This window comes from Bufo bufo, chromosome 6, assembly GCF_905171765.1.
Source record: "Bufo bufo chromosome 6, aBufBuf1.1, whole genome shotgun sequence".
NCBI classification, from domain to species: Eukaryota; Metazoa; Chordata; class Amphibia; order Anura; family Bufonidae; genus Bufo; species Bufo bufo.
Window position 1 is genome coordinate 403,855,894 of NC_053394.1, and position 16,824 is coordinate 403,872,717.

Sequence of the window (16,824 nt, forward strand, 5' to 3'; positions counted from 1 at the left end):
CTGGAGAGGTGACACTGCTGGGAATGCTGGGACATTATACAGGAACGCTATGAAGGGATCTGGGTGATGACTGTATCATTGTGTTGTCAGGTTCCTATAAGGTGTCAGGATGTCACTGTCTATTTCTCCATGGAGGAGTGGGAGTATTTAGAAGGACACAAAGATCTGTACAAGGACGTCATGATGGAGGATCACCGGCCCCTCACATTACCAGTTAAGAAAGAGAGACAACCACCAAAGAGCTGTCCCAGTCCTCGTCTTCCACAGGATAATAAAATAGATGGAGATAAGGGCCTCAAGATAGAGGATCACCAGCCCATGACATCACCAGGTAATAGACATGACTAAATACACACGTCCTCTCATTATCTGTATGTAAGGAATAAATTCAGTCACTGGATGTGTTTCCTAAAGTTAAGGAAGAGCGAAGAACACCGGAGAGATGTCCCAGTCCTCTTCTTCCACCGGATGGTTCAGAAGAACATCACAATGTCCCACAGGATGATCAGGTAGATGGAGATAAGGTCTCATGAAACTCACCCTGTGATCTGTAGAAGATCTTGTGTTCAGTCTTGTATTATCCAATAGTAGAGATGAGCGAATTTCTTGAAATTCGTTTGGGAAGATTAGATTCGGGCACAAAAAAAATTCTACCCTAAACAAAAGTTCTCACATGGGATTGCCCTGAAAAGTTATCTATGGCACTCTGAAGTCTCCTAGAACTCATATTTTTGTCTTGTCTTTTTAAATTTATTTAAAAAATGTTTTATTTTCTCTTTCAAGCTTTTAACGCAAAGACAGCATTAGTAGTATCAGTGAGATCTATGGCTAAACGCTTGATGGTAACAAACAGCCTGTTTAATAACATATTTTACTGTTGGTTTGGTTACGCTTTTTAAAGTAAAACAAAAAATTGTGTGTTGGGGCGGTCAGCTGCTTGCCTGTGTTTATCAAAAATAAGCATCCAATAATTCTCCTTTTTGTTGGGTAGCAGCAGTACAGTATGGAACTTGACAGACAGGAGATCTGTGGCTCTGTAGGGGTAGTATTAGCATCAGCAGTAGTACCACAGTATTGACCTGAGAGACAAGGCAGGAGTTGTGCAGCTCTGCAGGGGTAGTATTAATGGCATTAGGTGGAGCAGCAGCTGCAACACAGTCTGCTACATGATAGACAGGCAGTGGCATCATTGGGCTGGCGATAAATGTCCACTGGCCAATCTGTTCATTGAAATCAACCAGAGGTGTGTAGAAATTCTCACGGATCTCTGCCTGATCCATTTTAACAAATGTAATGTTTTCTACATTTGCCAAGATAAATGTTGTCTGCTTTAGTGTGACGACGACACATGCCATGCTGAGTGCCCTAGTATGACCAATGGTATGTGTCAGGATCACAATTTGTCATATTAGGCGGACAAGAGGTCTTCAACTAGATAACTTACAATTTCCCACTCAAACCCACTATGCTCCCTAGCATTTACAGGGTTAATACACAAATATACGTAGCATTTTTTCTAAGGTGGTGGAATCGTTTAGAACACAAGAAGGCTCTTATTAAAGTTAAGTTTTAATATCCAAAGGATAATATGTAGAAAAATACAGTTATCAAAATGTAAAAATAAAATGACATACAAATAGAATGCACAAAATAACAGTTTGAAAATAAAAAGTATAAAAGAAACGGAACTTAATACGTTACGAGATGGTAGATGTTCGGTTGTCTTGGGGTAGCATGAAAGTCGGCCAGATCAACAAACGAGTTGTTCCCCAAAGAAATTACAATTTGCTGAAGGAACAGACACCTTAAGAAGGTAGGCAGATTCCACCACTAGTCCCCCTTCCTCTGATGTCATGGAGAGGCTAGTGTGTACAGTATGCTAATGGGTATTTATGACCAAGTTTTATGAGGTCAGTTTACCATAGTTTTTGGCTCAAAATCTGTCTGCTAAGATATACTTTCTTGTGGGTATCATAGCGACATCATATCACCTTCATCCAACCCATCAAAATGTTCTGCACACAGGCATAGCAAACATGGAGGGGTTAGAGGCAGTACTTGAGGAGTTCCTTAATTACTACATCTTACAGAGCTCTGATTGAGGTGGTATTAACACATTTGAATAAGGAACCAACGGGTTGAATTTATACAGGAGACCTGCAGATATTTGGGTGAGATAACTTCAGGTTATTTTTGCTCATCATGTTAATTACCGATCTCTTACTCTTTTGATCATATTAACATTCCACACGCCTTCTCCAACCATCTGATGACTTTTACAATAATTGTTTCTCAGCTTTTGGATCCGGGAAAAGATCGGAACATTATATCTGTTACAGAGACATATGAGATGGATGATGAGCAGAGAATAGAGGACTTTCCTGCAGATAACCACCCAGGTGAGTAGTAACCACTCGAAGCAGAGAAGAATCGCAGAGCTTATTCATTCACTGGATGCAACAGGTTTGTGTTTAGTTAAAAAACTCAACAGTTCTGTCAGTTTTTTTTTCATCTAAAATACAGATTAAATATTAATGAAAATGTGATGCTGTTATAGGTGATAACATGTGCTGAGCATTTATAATATACATGTAATTGCATGTGATAATCCAATCTTACACCTGCTCAATGCAATGGCTTCTTTGTACACGATCATGCTGCTCCTCCTCTCTGCACTAAAGTGCATATAGCCCTCGGGAAGTGTGTAAGATGGACAGCATCTAAATATCACTGACTCACAGACCCTTTTAGGATTTTTCACTGAGCACTTCACTAGAAAATAGTGGTGGCAGACACATTGAAACATGAACCTATGAAGAAGCTGGCTGTAACGGTCCGGGTCTGGTTTGGAGTTTTTTATTGCAACTACTTGGGGTAATTGCAAGTAAGTCAGGAGGAAGCCAGTGGTCGATGCACAAGATGGAGCGTCTGTATTAGCAGCAGAGCAAGAGAGACTAGCTTGATTACAGGCTGAGAGCACAATAATTTCGCAAGGCAGGAAGTGCAAGGCTGGGTTTAAATAGGATGTTCAATCAGGGAACAGGTTTGAGCAAACCAGGGAGGCGGGAACTGAAAAGAGGCCCAGGGAACTAGGCTTCTAGAAAGCTGAACAGCTCAGTTGGAAGAGCTGCGGCCTGGGACACAGGAGTCCTTGGGTTCAAGTCCTGACAGTAGTCCCCTCCTTTCAGGATGGCCTCTGGACATCTTAGGAGCTGGTTTCTTTTTGTGTCTGTGATGAAACGTCCTTGTAAGGGACGTGAACATTGTTGTCTGGTTCCCATGAATTCTCTTCTGGTCTATAACCCTTCCATTGCACCAGATATTGCACTCGACCTCTGAAAATTCTAGAAAATTTTCTCAACAATGTATTCTTCATCCTCTTGGACTTTTACTGGTGCAGGAGGTGGCTGATTTCTCCCTGGAAAGGGGTTTTCATTGAATGGCTTGAGCAATGACACGTGGAACAGAGGGTGTATTTTCAATCTGTTAGGAAGTTTGAGACGGAAGACAACTTGGTTAACTTGTGCAGAAATCTGGACAGGTCCTATGCATTTTTGGTAATGTAACATGTGTTTTCAGATTTCTAGTAGATAGCCAAACTTTACTACCAACTTTAAAGGTAGGAGGAACTTTGCAATGTTTATCAGCTACTTTCTATAGTCTTCTTGGGCTTCTTGTAGCATCTCTATTAGTTTTTTTCTGGGTTTCTTGCAATTTCGTTAGTCTTTGAGTAACAGCAGGAATAGGTGTACTAAGAGGAAGGTTAGAAATAAATACTGGATGTAAGGCAAAGTTAGCAAAAAATGGAAATTGAGATGTAGAACTATGTTTGGAGTTGTTGTAGGCAAATTCTGCTGTTGGTAAATAGTCCACCCAATCATCTTGAAGGTAGGAAATAAATCAGCGGAGGTATTGTTCAAGAGTTTGGTTTGTCCTTTCCGCCTGGCCATTGGACTGAGGATGAAAAGCAGTAGACAAATTAATTGTAACTCCTAAAGCTGTACAGAAGTTCTTCCAAAATCTTGATGTGAATTGAACACCTCTATCTGAAATTACATTGTCAGGAATTCCATGCAACCTAAATATCTCCTTAATCATTAATTCTGCAGTAGGAATTCCTCTAATTTGAATAAAATGGGCCATCTTTGTGAGTCGGTGCACAATAACAAGGATGGTAGTCATTTCTTTAGGAGGAGGAAGGTCCACAAAAAAATCCATGAAAATTGATCCCCAAAGCCTAGATGGAACTGGAAGTGGTTGAAGAAGACCTAGAGGAGGAGAACATGGTGTCTTGTTTCGTGCACATGTTAAACAGGAGAAAACATATTTTGTAACCTCGTTCTTACAATTAGGCCATCAAAATGAACAAAGCAGTAGGTCGTAAGTTTTCATGACTTCAAGATGCCCTGCAAGTTTAGAATTGTGGACCAGTTTGAAGACTTCAAGTCGAGCAGATTCAGGGACATATATTTTGTGTTCCTGCTTTCAAAACCACCTTAAAGGAAAGGTCCACATCTTTAGAAGGCTGGTTAAGAAAAGAGTCATTCTGGTATCCCTCTCTGAGGATGGTTAAAAGTTCTTTGGAGTCAAGTATTCCTACAAAATTTTTGGAAGATAAAATAGTAGACTCTGTTTTAGACCCCCTCCTGTGGTTCAGCAAGATTCCTGGACAAAGCATCAGCCTTGCCATTTCTTGAACCTGGCTGATAAGGAATGATGAAATTAATTCTAGAGAAAAAGGCCCATCTTGCTTGTCTTGCAGACAGTCTCTTAGCTATAGGGATGAACTCTAAATTTTTGTGGTCAGTAATGACAGTCACTGGATGGATTAGCTCCTTAAAAAAGATGTCTCCATTCAGAGAAAGCAACTTTAATGGCCAACAGTTCTTTCTTTCCTATGTTGTAATTTCTTTCTGCTGATGACATGGTATGAGAAAGAAAAGCACATGGATGAAGTTGCATATTGTCTCCAACTCGTTCAGACAGAAAAGCTCCGACAGCAGAGTCTGAGGCGTCTACTTCAACAACAAAAGTCAATTCAGGATTTGAATGGACCAATATGGGTGCAAAAGTAAAGAGTCTTTAGATGGTCAAAAGCAACTTGTGCCTCTGGAGACCACGAAAATACTTGTTTTTTCTTTGTGAGTAAAGTGATTGGTAAGATGATCTTAGAAAAGTCTTTTATGAATCTCCTGTAGAAATTTGCAAACCCTATAAATCGCTGAACATCTTTAAGATTTCTTGGAGTGGGCCAATCCTTTATAGCTTTGATTTTACTAGGATCCATACTCAGACCTTCTGGGGAGATGATATATCCAAGAAATTGGATTTTTGTTTGTTCAAATTCACATTTTTCCAGTTTGATATAAAGATTATTCTCCTGTAGACGTTCAAAGACTAGCTGAACTTGTCTGTGATGTTCCTCCAAGGTGTCTGAAAATATAAGGATGTCATCAAGGTACACAACAACAAATTGATCTAAGAAGTCTCGAAACACATCATTAACAAAATGTTGAAAGGTTGCAGGGGCGTTACAGAGGCCGACATAACCAAGTATTTAAAATGTCCATATCTAGTTCTAAAGGCGGTCTTCCACTTATCCCCTGGACGAATGCGTATGAGATTATAGGCCCTGTGACAACCACCCGCCAATTCCGTCGTACTATGCCACAGTTGCCATCCAGGTCTCGTCCACTAGAGACTTCTGGAGGCGAATCCACTGTGAGCACAGTAAACGTTTAAGATTGGTTGGTGTGCCCATACATGGTACAATCGTAATTGTATGTACAATCGGTTAGAATAAAATTATCGATTTTGCGCTGGAAATCAAATAACTTTGCTGCCACCACTCTTCGTATTGAATCGGGACGAAGAGACCCCGGCTAGCTATTTCTAAAGGAAGGAACTGTTATTTGCAACCTAGCTACTAAATCAACAATGTATAAAAATAAGACAATGCGGTAGTATGTCTCTTCTGAGGACTTAGAGTAGACCAAATAATCAGATAACAAGGGCAAAACTGGAACATCTAAATCGTTAGTTAGTTTTATTATAAAAACTACACACAGAAATATACATTAAAACTGACAGGTAAATGTACCTGCCAGTCGAACAGATTGGTTAGATAGAAATAAGTAAGAGATGAAAGGGAATAGAATGTCTGTAAGTTCAAAATTACCGTTGTAGAGTCCAGTAAAATATAAAGTCTTTGCAAGGAATAATGCAAGATGGCGGGGTGCCTATGTCCACGGGCGGTCGTGATGTTGTTCGACTTCAGATGGTAGATGAAGGACCCCGGGCCTGAGTGGGTCACTGTGTTTTACCCACTCTGTAGCTGGGAGTGGCTATGACACGCACAAGTCCAGCCTTGGGTAATTGAAACAGGGGGCAGTTCTTGCCCCAGAGAGAGAAAACCTGGCAGAATCCTTGCTTTGCCATTTTCTCAGTACCCATAGGTCAAATTAAGAAATGTAATTCATATTTATAATCAGTAGAACTTTACGAATCATCTGATACCAAATATGACTGGAAGACAATACAGTGTGCCTGAGAACCTTTATATCTCGAAGAGTGAATTTCCGATTTGCTTGCAGATTTCCTGGAAGGTGTGTTAGAATAACCCCAACCCTTTCTGAAGAGATTGTTAATTTCATATTTTCCTAACCTATGAAATATGAAGAAAATATGGAAAAATATGAAATCTATGGATTGGAGGTGACTTTAAGGTCATCTTCCTTCTTGTACCAACCAACTGCATGATAAGGATCTGTAATTCTCTTCTGAAATTTCTGACCGACTTAGGGGTGTTAAGACCCCTGCTGTGCTGGGTCCCGCACAGACTAGCGAGAGGGCACTTTTATGGGGTTTTGTCAAGATAATATCAGATTGATGAATACTTAACCTGGCAGGGGATGTTCCTAGGGCCAGGAAGAATCTTTTGGCAAGGACTTGCTAATTTTACCTCTGCTCTGTGAGTTATAGCTGGAGGTGAATAAACTTCTGGGTTGAGAAAGTTTTAACTCTTTTTGTGTGAATCTCTTGTGATTCTGTAATTTTGTAACAGGATGCATTCGCAATTTCTTCGGTAATCTGTATTGCCGAGATCGCGAAGCGTCTTTCCAGCAACTCAGGAATTAGAGCAAGAGTGTAACGATTTTTAATAGTAATCTTATTTAGTTCTCTGTAGTCAATACATGGTCTCAAGGTTGAGTCTTTCTTTTCTACAAAGAACGAAGGTGCCCCAGCTGGGAATGAGGAGGGTCGAATACATTTTCTTCCAAGTATTCTCTGAACACTTTTAATTCTGGTTCAGAGAGATTGTAAATTCTGGTAAATAGGAGAAAATGGGACGGCTCACTCTCTATATACACGGATTGGTGCCAAGGTCCAAATTGGAATCACCCCTTCAAAACAGTAAAAATCGAAGTAATATTGGACCGGCACTCAAACAGATGGGTTCACGCAGAGCAGTATAGTATGATACAATAGTGCAATTTAATAAAGCATAAAATACATAAAAACATACATACACATACTAATGGGATGGATGAGGTAATGGATTAGCTCATATACAGTCCATACAATGCGAATTATTGAGTGGAATCAGTAATGTCCCATGTTTGTACGAATATTTTCGGAAAATTCGATTAAATGGAAAAAATCGATGGCAAACAGTCTTTAACTGTGATGAGTAGAGTACTCACTTTTTGCGCAGTTCTGTGGCGTCCCACATGTAAGAGCGCTTACCTTGGTGTCAGTTTAATCAAATACAGGCGGCAAAGTATGATTACTTAGCTGACATCATAAAGTCGGATCTCCATATGATTGCTTCAATTTTCGCGAGATGAGCCGTTTCTTTTCCTTTCTCTTTCGAATAATGCAGACTCTGTCAATCGCGGATAAGGTCATGATGAAGCTTCGATCTTTTGGATCATGGATTGTTGTCAGTCGCCAGCCGTTAATAAGATCGACCACCAGTCGGTTTGCTTACATTCATTTTAAATGATATTTTCCAAGGTCTCTCTCAATATTGCATGGCTATGCTTCAAATTTCGGACTCTTTATGAATATCCCATCGATCCCAGATGCGTTTCGAAATAGATCCCTATTTCTTCCTCAGTGGGTTTGGTGCGGTAATGGTGCGTTTTTTCATGCGGTGACTCAAAATTGTAGAAATTTTTTAAAGAAATCAATTTTAATAAATTTTATCAAAATTTTTTTAAATCAATTTTATTATATGATTCTGTACGTAGGAAGACTTGCAAATCAGTATAGTATATGTGCTTAGTTTGGTTTTATTGATATTTTTAAGATTACGTGCAATGTATTGTATTTAATTTTAAAAACTAAAAGTGGGATTGCGATTTTGAACCATTGGTTGTTATTAATATAACATTCTGCAACTATTCCCCAAAAAACGCATATATGCAAAAAAAAAGCATGAAAAACGCACCATTACCGCAATGCGATTTTTTGACAGAAAAGAGGTGGTGAACAAGTGTTGACCCACCCCTGACCCATGTGTTGCTCTTTCTGTTTGATTTGCCGGGTTCCGCCCTAGCAATCAACAGACAGGTATATAAGGTCTTGGACTCTTGAATATGGACAAACCCACTGAGGAAGAAATAGGGATCTATTTCGAAACGCGGCTGGGATCGATGGGATATTCATAGAGTCCGAAATTTTAAGAATGGCCATGCAATATTGAAAGAGACCTTGGAAAATATCATCTAAAATGAATGTAAGCAAACCGACTGGTGGTCGATCTTATTAACGGCTGGCGACTGACAACAATCCATGATCCAAAAGATCGAAGCTTCATCACGACCTTATCCGCGATTGACAGAGTCTGCATTATTCGAAAGAGAAAGGAAAAGAAACGGCTCATCTCGCGAAAATTGAAGCGATCATACGGAGATCCGACTTTATGATGTCAGCTAAGTAATCATACTTTGCCGCCTGTATTTGATTAAACCGACACCAATGTAAGCACTCTTACACATGGGACGCCACAGAACTGCGCAAAAAGTGAGTACTCTACTCATCACAGTTAAAGACTGTTTGCCATCGATTTTTTTCTATTTAATCAAATGTTCAGAAAATATTCGTACAAACATGGGACATTACTGATTCCTCTCAATAATTCGCATTGTATGGACTGTATATGAGCTAATCCTTTAATTACCTCATCCATCCCATTAGTATGTGTATGTATGTTTTTATGTATTTTATGCTTTATTAAATTGCACTATTGTATCATACTATACTGCTCTGCGTGAACCCATCTGTTTGAGTGCCGGTCCAATATTACTTAGATTGTAAATTCTACCAAAAGGAATAGTAGCTCCAGGATGCAACTCGATGGGACAATCGTACGGATGATGAGGAGGTAGTTGATCAGCTTTTTTCTTGCTGCAGACATCACTGAACTGTTGATACTGAGGTGGCAATTTATCATAACTCTGATGAGGAATTTTGGAAACGTTTATTTGTTTTTGGATGGATAAACTTATATGACAATTGTCCTTACAGTATTCAGAAGGAAATGTAACAGTCCTTGATTCCCAGTTAATAGAAGGATTATGGATTGCAAACCACAGAATTCCTAAAATAACCGGAAACTTGGGATAAGAAATCAGATGAAAACTAATAGTTTCATGATGATCAGGTTCAATACAGATTCCAAGTTCAATTGTCTCGTGAGTTATAGGTCTAGATGATAAAGGTGATCCATCAACAGTTTCCATATCAATTGGCATGCATTTTGTTCTATGCGCAATGTTATTATTAAGCGCAAATTGTAAGTCCATGAAATTTCCACCTGCACCAGAATCTAACATGGCAGAGAATTGCATTTTATGGCTCCCAACTATGACCTGTATTGGAATGACAAAATGAGAAGATGATGACTGCATTTTTTTTTTGCTTTGGGTTGCAGCTGAGATGGTCTGCATAACTGAATCTGGCAGTTCAAAAAGTTCAAAATTGCTATCTGCCTTAGCACTAGTGCAAGCTATAGACCTTTGAAACTTGTTGGGACAGTTAATGGCATAATGTCCTGAGCCCCCTCAATAGAGGCACAGATTTTCTGTACAGCGCCTCTCTTTCTCTACCGCACTAAGAGGTTTTCAGATGACATCAATCTGCATAGGTTCTGATAAGGATTCAGTCTTTTGCTGTGTGTTCAATGCTGATTTGAGTGAAGGAGTAAGTAATTTGTTTCCAAATATATGCAGTCTCTCTTTTCTACGTTCAGTAAGTCTCTGATCAGTTCGGATGCACAGTTGTATAAAATTCTCCAAATTATCAGGAGCCTCATCCTTCACTAGCTCAGATAACCCTCATCAAAATTTACTCCTTTGGGCTGCTAGATTCCATGTGGTGTCAGCTACCCAATGATGAAATTCCGCTGTGTATTCAGCAACTGAGCGACGTCTTTGTCGAAGATTATTCAATTTGGTCCCAGCTGTGGCACAACGATTAGGGTCATCAAAAACTTGATCCATAGCAGTGATAAAGTTATCTAAATCATTGAGGAGGTTACAGTTCTTTTCCACATAAGGGGAGTGTCACGGTGGGGAGTGGAGGAAACCCCCCACCGTACAATGTGGGGATTATAAGGTAACAGCAAGGCCTGAAAACAGGGAAAAGGGAGCTGGTAACAACTAAGCATCCCTAAATCCTATCCCTGACCTCCTGACTGTATGAGCCACCCTCGATGGTATGGGGGCTCATACTCTCGAACCTTGGCCCTACTGAGACTAACGGTCCCTGCAATATGGCGTCAGAAGGTGGAGACAACCGATTCCTCCACGACACGGAGGAACCGGAGTCTCTAACAGGCCTAGCAACAAAGGGGAAGAAAGCAGCCAGCAGTGGACGACACGACAGGTAAGTGTCCAGAGGCAGAAAACACCACTGCCAACAGGATCAACATGGACACGTACCTAAAACAGCTGTAACAGGAACTCGAGCCGTTCACGCCGCTACCACTGAATCCTGGTAATGTGCATAGGCCCAAACACACACACCAGGCAGGACCCAGCACGAACACCAAACACAAACACCAGTAATAACAGCCTGGACCACCATGCAGCAAGAACCATGGCGACACCAGGCCAAGCTGCTTGTAGTTCCCCCTCCAGGGAACTCCAGGGACCCCCTTCCTGAGGTTAGGACATACAATGGATATGTCTGGCATCTATGCTGACCTGAAACACCAAACAGGCCAGATATGAAAGACCAAACCAGACTTAACAACAAACCCCAAACATAAACCCACACCAAAACATACAAGTGAGGTAGGGTAACAACAACAGACACAAAGGGAAGACATCAGGTGACATCGGTGTCCCATAAGGTGGCCCTCAAGGACTGGGCAGATGGAAAAGCACCAGCTCATCAAGACACTGAAGACACTCTGACATCAAGCCCACAACTCAGAACAATAGGAGCCAAGAGGCCACACCCAGCTCCACCTTGTACACACCTTAACCCCATACACACCAGAAATGGGCAGGGAAACAGCCTTAAAGGGGAAGTGCACACGCATGCATAACAAACAACACGTTGCCCCCGGAAACCATCATGCGCGGCGAAAGTGTAACGGCAAACTACCACTAAGCCGTGACAGGGAGGCCCATGCAAGAGCTTCATCTGTCAGAAGATTGATGATAAATAGCTTTAATTACCTCATCCATCCCATTAGTAGGTGGCCACTTTTTTACTGTCACTAGTAAAAGAAGCAGGTTGCATTTGGAAATATATGCGTAATTGATTAAGGAATCCTCAGTAATGGTGATGATCCCCACTGAACTTTGATGGCAGAGGCATACGGGTATTTAAATCAGGGCCTGAGTTGCGCATATCCAGAAGTTGTTTTTGCAGTTCAATTATTTCTTGTTGTTGATCCATCAGCAGGGTTTGTAAGCTTAGAAAATTTTTCTTGGTAAGTAGAACCAAATTCTTGAAGCTCAGCCACTTTTTGCCTTAAAGTGGTCACAACAGACGAGATTATTCTATAACTGTCCGGGTCTGGTTCGGAGTCTTTTATTTCAACTACTTTGGGTAATTGCAAGACCGATATCATAGTCAGGAGGAAGCCAGTGGTCGATGCACAAGATGGAGCATCAGTAGTAGAGGAGTAGGCAAATACTGTAGTCAGGAGGAAGCCAGTGGTCGATGCACAAGATGGAGCATCAGTAGTAGAGGAGTAGGCAAATACCGTAGTCAGAAGGAAGCCAGTGGTCGATGCACAAGATGGAGCGTTAGTAGTAGAGGAGTAGGCAAATACAGTAGTCAGAAGGAAGCCAGTGGTCGATACACAAGATGGAGCGTCAGTAGTAGAGGAGTAGGCAAATACCGTAGTCAGAAGGAAACCAATGGTCGATGCACAAGATGGAGTGTCCATATTAGCAGCAGAGCAGGTGAGACTAGCTTGATTACAGGCTGAGAGCACAATAATCTCGCAAGGAAGGAAGTGCAAGGCTGGGTTGAAATAGGATGTTCAATCAGGGAACAGGTTTGAGCAAACCAGGGAGGCGGAAACTGAAAATAGGCACAGGGAACTAGGCTTTAGTTCAGCACAGAGGCTGTCCAGAAAGCTGAACAGCTCAGTTGGGACACAGGAGTTCCTGGTTTCAAGTCCTGACACTGGCTTTTACACAGAAGTGAAAAACTGCAATTGAGCAGCCTGGTGACTTAATATAATGATCTACTGGTCTTGTCTCTCAGGTCTACTGTTAGATTGTAGTGTGTTTTGCCATTGTTTTCTTAGGGTACTTTCACACTAGCGTTGCTGGATTCCGGCAGGCAGTTCCGTCGCTGGAACTGCCTGCCAGATCCGTCAATCTGTATGCAAACGGCTAACATTTGTAGACTAATCCGGATGCGGATCTGTCTCACAAATGTATTGCAATACCAGATCTGTCTCTTCGGTTGTCATCTGGAAAAACGAATCCGGTATTTATCTTTTTCACATTTTTAAAGGTCTGCTCATGTGCAGACCGCAAAACCGGATCTGTTTTTCCGGAACACTTAGGGCCGGATCCGGCATTAATGCATTTCAATGTAAAATAATGCTGGATACTGCATTCCAGCAAGTGTTCCGGAATTTTGGACGGAGAAAATACAGCAGCATGCTGCGGTATTTTCTCCGTCCAAAAACCGTACAGTGACTGAACTGACGACATCCTGATGCATACTGAACAGATTGCTCTCCATTTAGAATGCATTAGGATCAGTTTTTTTCCGGTATTGAGCCCCTAAGACGGTACTCAATGCCGGAGAAGAAAAACGCTAGTGTGAAAGTACCCTAAGTCAGTAAATGATTGAATTTGGTTCCGTGCCTTGTAATTTGTATACAGGGATACTTTATCTCCTTATGGAGAGAGCCCAAATGGCGTGAGGTGTCTTAAAGGCCAGGCAACACTCCTTACATCTGGTGGCATTAGAGGCAGAGCTTACTAAGAGCATATTACCACACTCTCTTCGCAGAATTCCAGAGGAGCGTTGCCTAGCCTATAAGACTCCTCACATTGTTTATGTGCTCTCCGTAAGGATATGTAGCATCCCTTGAATCCTGACCTAGGCCTGTCACCCAGTTAAACCAGTACTCTCTGCTCTGCACTGATGAGGGGTAATCACCCAGAAACAGCTGTCTGCAGATAAGGTGCTGGCTTATTTATTATCCAAGTCATGTCTCAAGGCTTGTTTAAAATGTCAAACATTGACTTATAAGATAGTTACCTTACATCTGGTAGCATCAGAGGCAGAGCTTGCTAAGAGCCATACCCTCTTCTTGTAATTTATATAGACATTTTCTATAGAAATGTTCCAAAATATTAATATAATTTTAAGGCTATATTATTCAAATTTATAAGATACATTTTATTTCTTGACAGATGACAGTACCAGGAGTCAAGAGGAACATGTGATATCTTCAGATTTCAAAGCAGATGATTGTGGCATCACACAAGATGCATATGAAGAGCATGATGTTATCCTAAATGTATCCTCCATCCTCCAAAACAAGGATATTTTATGTGATGCTTTTAAGAAAGTTCAGTCTTCTGATTCATCACGGACTTTAACACAGAAGAAAAGTCACAGAAGGGGTGATAATTGTGAAAGACTGCACATGAAGGAGAGGACATTTTCATGCTCAGAATGTGGCAGATGTTTTTACCATACATCAGAATTTCTTAAACACAAGAGAATTCACACAGGAGAGAAGCCGTTTTCATGTACGGAATGTGGAAAATGTTTTACTTTGAAAAGAACTCTGGTTACACATCAAAGAATTCACACAGGGGAGAAGCCATATTCATGTTCTGAATGCGGAAAATGTTTTGCTTGGAATTCAAATTTTATTATACATATGAGAAAACACACAGGGGAGAAGCCGTTTTTATGTCCGTATTGTGGCAAACGTTTTAACAAGAAATCCGATCTTGATACACATCAGAGGAGCCACATAGGGTCGATGCAATTTTCATGTTCAGAATGCAATAAGTGTTTCAACCAGAAATCGGATCTTGTTAGGCATCAGAGAATTCACACAGGGGAGAAGCCATTTGCATGTCCAGAATGTGGGAAATGCTTTACGCAAAAATCTATTCTTGATAACCACCACAGAACACACACAGGGGAGAAGCCATTTGCATGTTTAGAATGTGGCAATCATTTTAGGTATAAATCAACTCTTCTTAGTCATCAGAGAACTCACACAGGGGAGAAGCCATTTTCATGCCCAGAATGTGGGAAATGTTTTAACCAGAAATCAGATCTTGTTATTCATCAGAGAATTCACACAGAGGAGAAGCCATATTCATGTTCAGAATGTGGGAAATGTTATAGCAATAAATCAGGTCTTATTAGACATCAGAGAATTCACACAGGATAGAAGCCATTTTTATACTCAGTATGGAAAATGCTTTAATCGGGAATCAATACTTTTACTCACAAATCCCATTATACACTGCTCAAAAAAATAAAGGGAACACAAAAATAACACATCCTAGATCTGAATTAATTAAATATTCTTCTGAAATACTTTGTTCTTTACATAGTTGAATGTGCTGACAACAAAATCACACAAAAATAAAGAAATGGAAATCAAATTTTTCAACCCATGGAGGTCTGGATTTGGAGTCACACTCAAAATTAAAGTGGAAAAACACACTGCAGGCTGATCCAACTTTGATGTAATGTCCTTAAAACAAGTCAAAATGAGGCTCGGTAGTGTGTGTTGCCTCCACGTGCCTGTATGACCTCCCTACAACGCCTGTGCATGCTCCTGATGAGGTGGCGGATGGTCTCCTGAGGGATCTCCTCCCAGACCTGGACTAAAGCATCTGCCAACTCCTGGACAGTCTGTGGTGGATAGAGCGAGACATGATGTCCCAGATGTGCTCAATTGGATTCAGGTCTGGGGAACGGGCGGGCCAGTCCATAGCATCAATGCCTTAGTCTTGCAGGAACTGCTGACACACTCCAGCCACATGAGGTCTAGCATTGTCTTGCATTAGGAGGAACCCAGGGCCAACCGCACCAGCATATGGTCTCACAAGGGGTCTGAGGATCTCATCTCGGTACCTAATGGTAGTCAGGCTACCTCTGGCGAGCACATGGAGGGCTGTGCGGCCCTCCAAAGAAATGCCACCCCACACCATTACTGACCCAATGCCAAACCGGTCATGCTGGAGGATGTTGCAGGCAGCAGAACGTTCTCCACGGTGTCTCAAGACTCTGTCACGTCTGTCACATGTGCTCAGTGTGAACCTGCTTTCATCTGTGAAGAGCACAGGGCGCCAGTGGCGAATTTGCCAATCTTGGTGTTCTCTGGCAAATGCCAAACGTCCTGCACGGTGTTGGGCTGTAAGCACAACCCCCACCTGTGGACGTCGGGCCCTCATATCACCCTCATGGAGTCTGTTTCTGACAGTTTGAGCAGACACATGCACATTTGTGGCCTGCTGGAGGTCATTTTGCAGGGCTCTGGCAGTGCTCCTGTTCCTCCTTGCACAAAGGCGGAGGTAGCGGTCCTGCTGCTGGGTTGTTGCCCTCCTACGGCCTCCTCCACGTCTCCTGATGTACTGGCCTGTCTCCTGGTAGCGCCTCCATGCTCTGGACACTACGCTGACAGACACAGCAAACCTTCTTGCCACAGCTCGCATTGATGTGCCATCCTGGATAAGCTGCACTACCTGAGCCACTTGTGTGGGTTGTAGACTCAGTCTCATGCTACCACTAGAGTGAAAGCACCGCCAGCATTCAAAAGTGGCCAAAACATCAGCCAGGAAGCATAGGAACTGAGAAGTGGTCTGTGGTCACCACCTGCAGAACCACTCCTTTATTGGGGGCGTCTTGCTAATTGCCTATAATTTCCACCTGTTGTCTATCCCATTTGCACAACAGCATGTGAAATTGATTGTCACTCAGTGTTGCTTCCTAAGTGGACAGTTTGATTTCACAGAAGTGTGATTGACTTGGAGTTACATTGTGTTGTTTAAGTGTTCCCTTTATTTTTTTGAGCAGTGTATTACACATCAAAGAACTCATCAGAGAAGTAGCCAACTAATTTTATAAAAAAAACACTACTTGGAAAAAATATAACAATTACAGTCAAATTAAAGTCACGTGTTATGCAACGGGAAGCATGTAAAAGCACTAAATGATGATTACGAAATTTATGCAATTACCAATAAATGTATTTTATTCAAACAGCAAATAGAATCCAGATAACACACCAATGTATTAACTATGCACATACAGGTGAAACTCGAAAAATTAGAATATCTTGCAAAAGTTCATTGATTTCAGTAA

General features: G+C 41.4%; 4 protein-coding genes across 10 annotated transcripts in view; 2 read left to right on the plus strand and 2 right to left on the minus strand.

Moving 5' to 3' along the window:
- Positions 1 to 16,824, minus strand: part of LOC121004457 (oocyte zinc finger protein XlCOF6-like) — a 1,031,731-nt gene that overhangs the window by 773,024 nt on the left and 241,883 nt on the right. The gene's annotated exons all lie outside the window — the stretch shown is intronic.
- The window catches only part of LOC121004526 (gastrula zinc finger protein XlCGF66.1-like), an 818,554-nt gene that overhangs the window by 486,943 nt on the left and 314,787 nt on the right, over positions 1 to 16,824 (minus strand). The gene's annotated exons all lie outside the window — the stretch shown is intronic.
- LOC121004478 (oocyte zinc finger protein XlCOF7.1-like) overlaps positions 1 to 16,824 on the plus strand; it is a 1,216,478-nt gene that overhangs the window by 166,997 nt on the left and 1,032,657 nt on the right. The window lies entirely within an intron of this gene.
- On the plus strand, positions 102 to 16,776 carry LOC121004497 (oocyte zinc finger protein XlCOF6.1-like). The gene is made up of 5 exons (XM_040436757.1): positions 102 to 214; positions 415 to 509; positions 2,297 to 2,399; positions 13,902 to 14,975; positions 16,541 to 16,776. The coding sequence occupies exons 1-4, from the start codon at positions 130 to 132 to the stop codon at positions 14,900 to 14,902; spliced, it is 1,284 nt and encodes a 427-aa protein (XP_040292691.1). The 5' UTR covers positions 102 to 129; the 3' UTR covers positions 14,903 to 14,975; positions 16,541 to 16,776.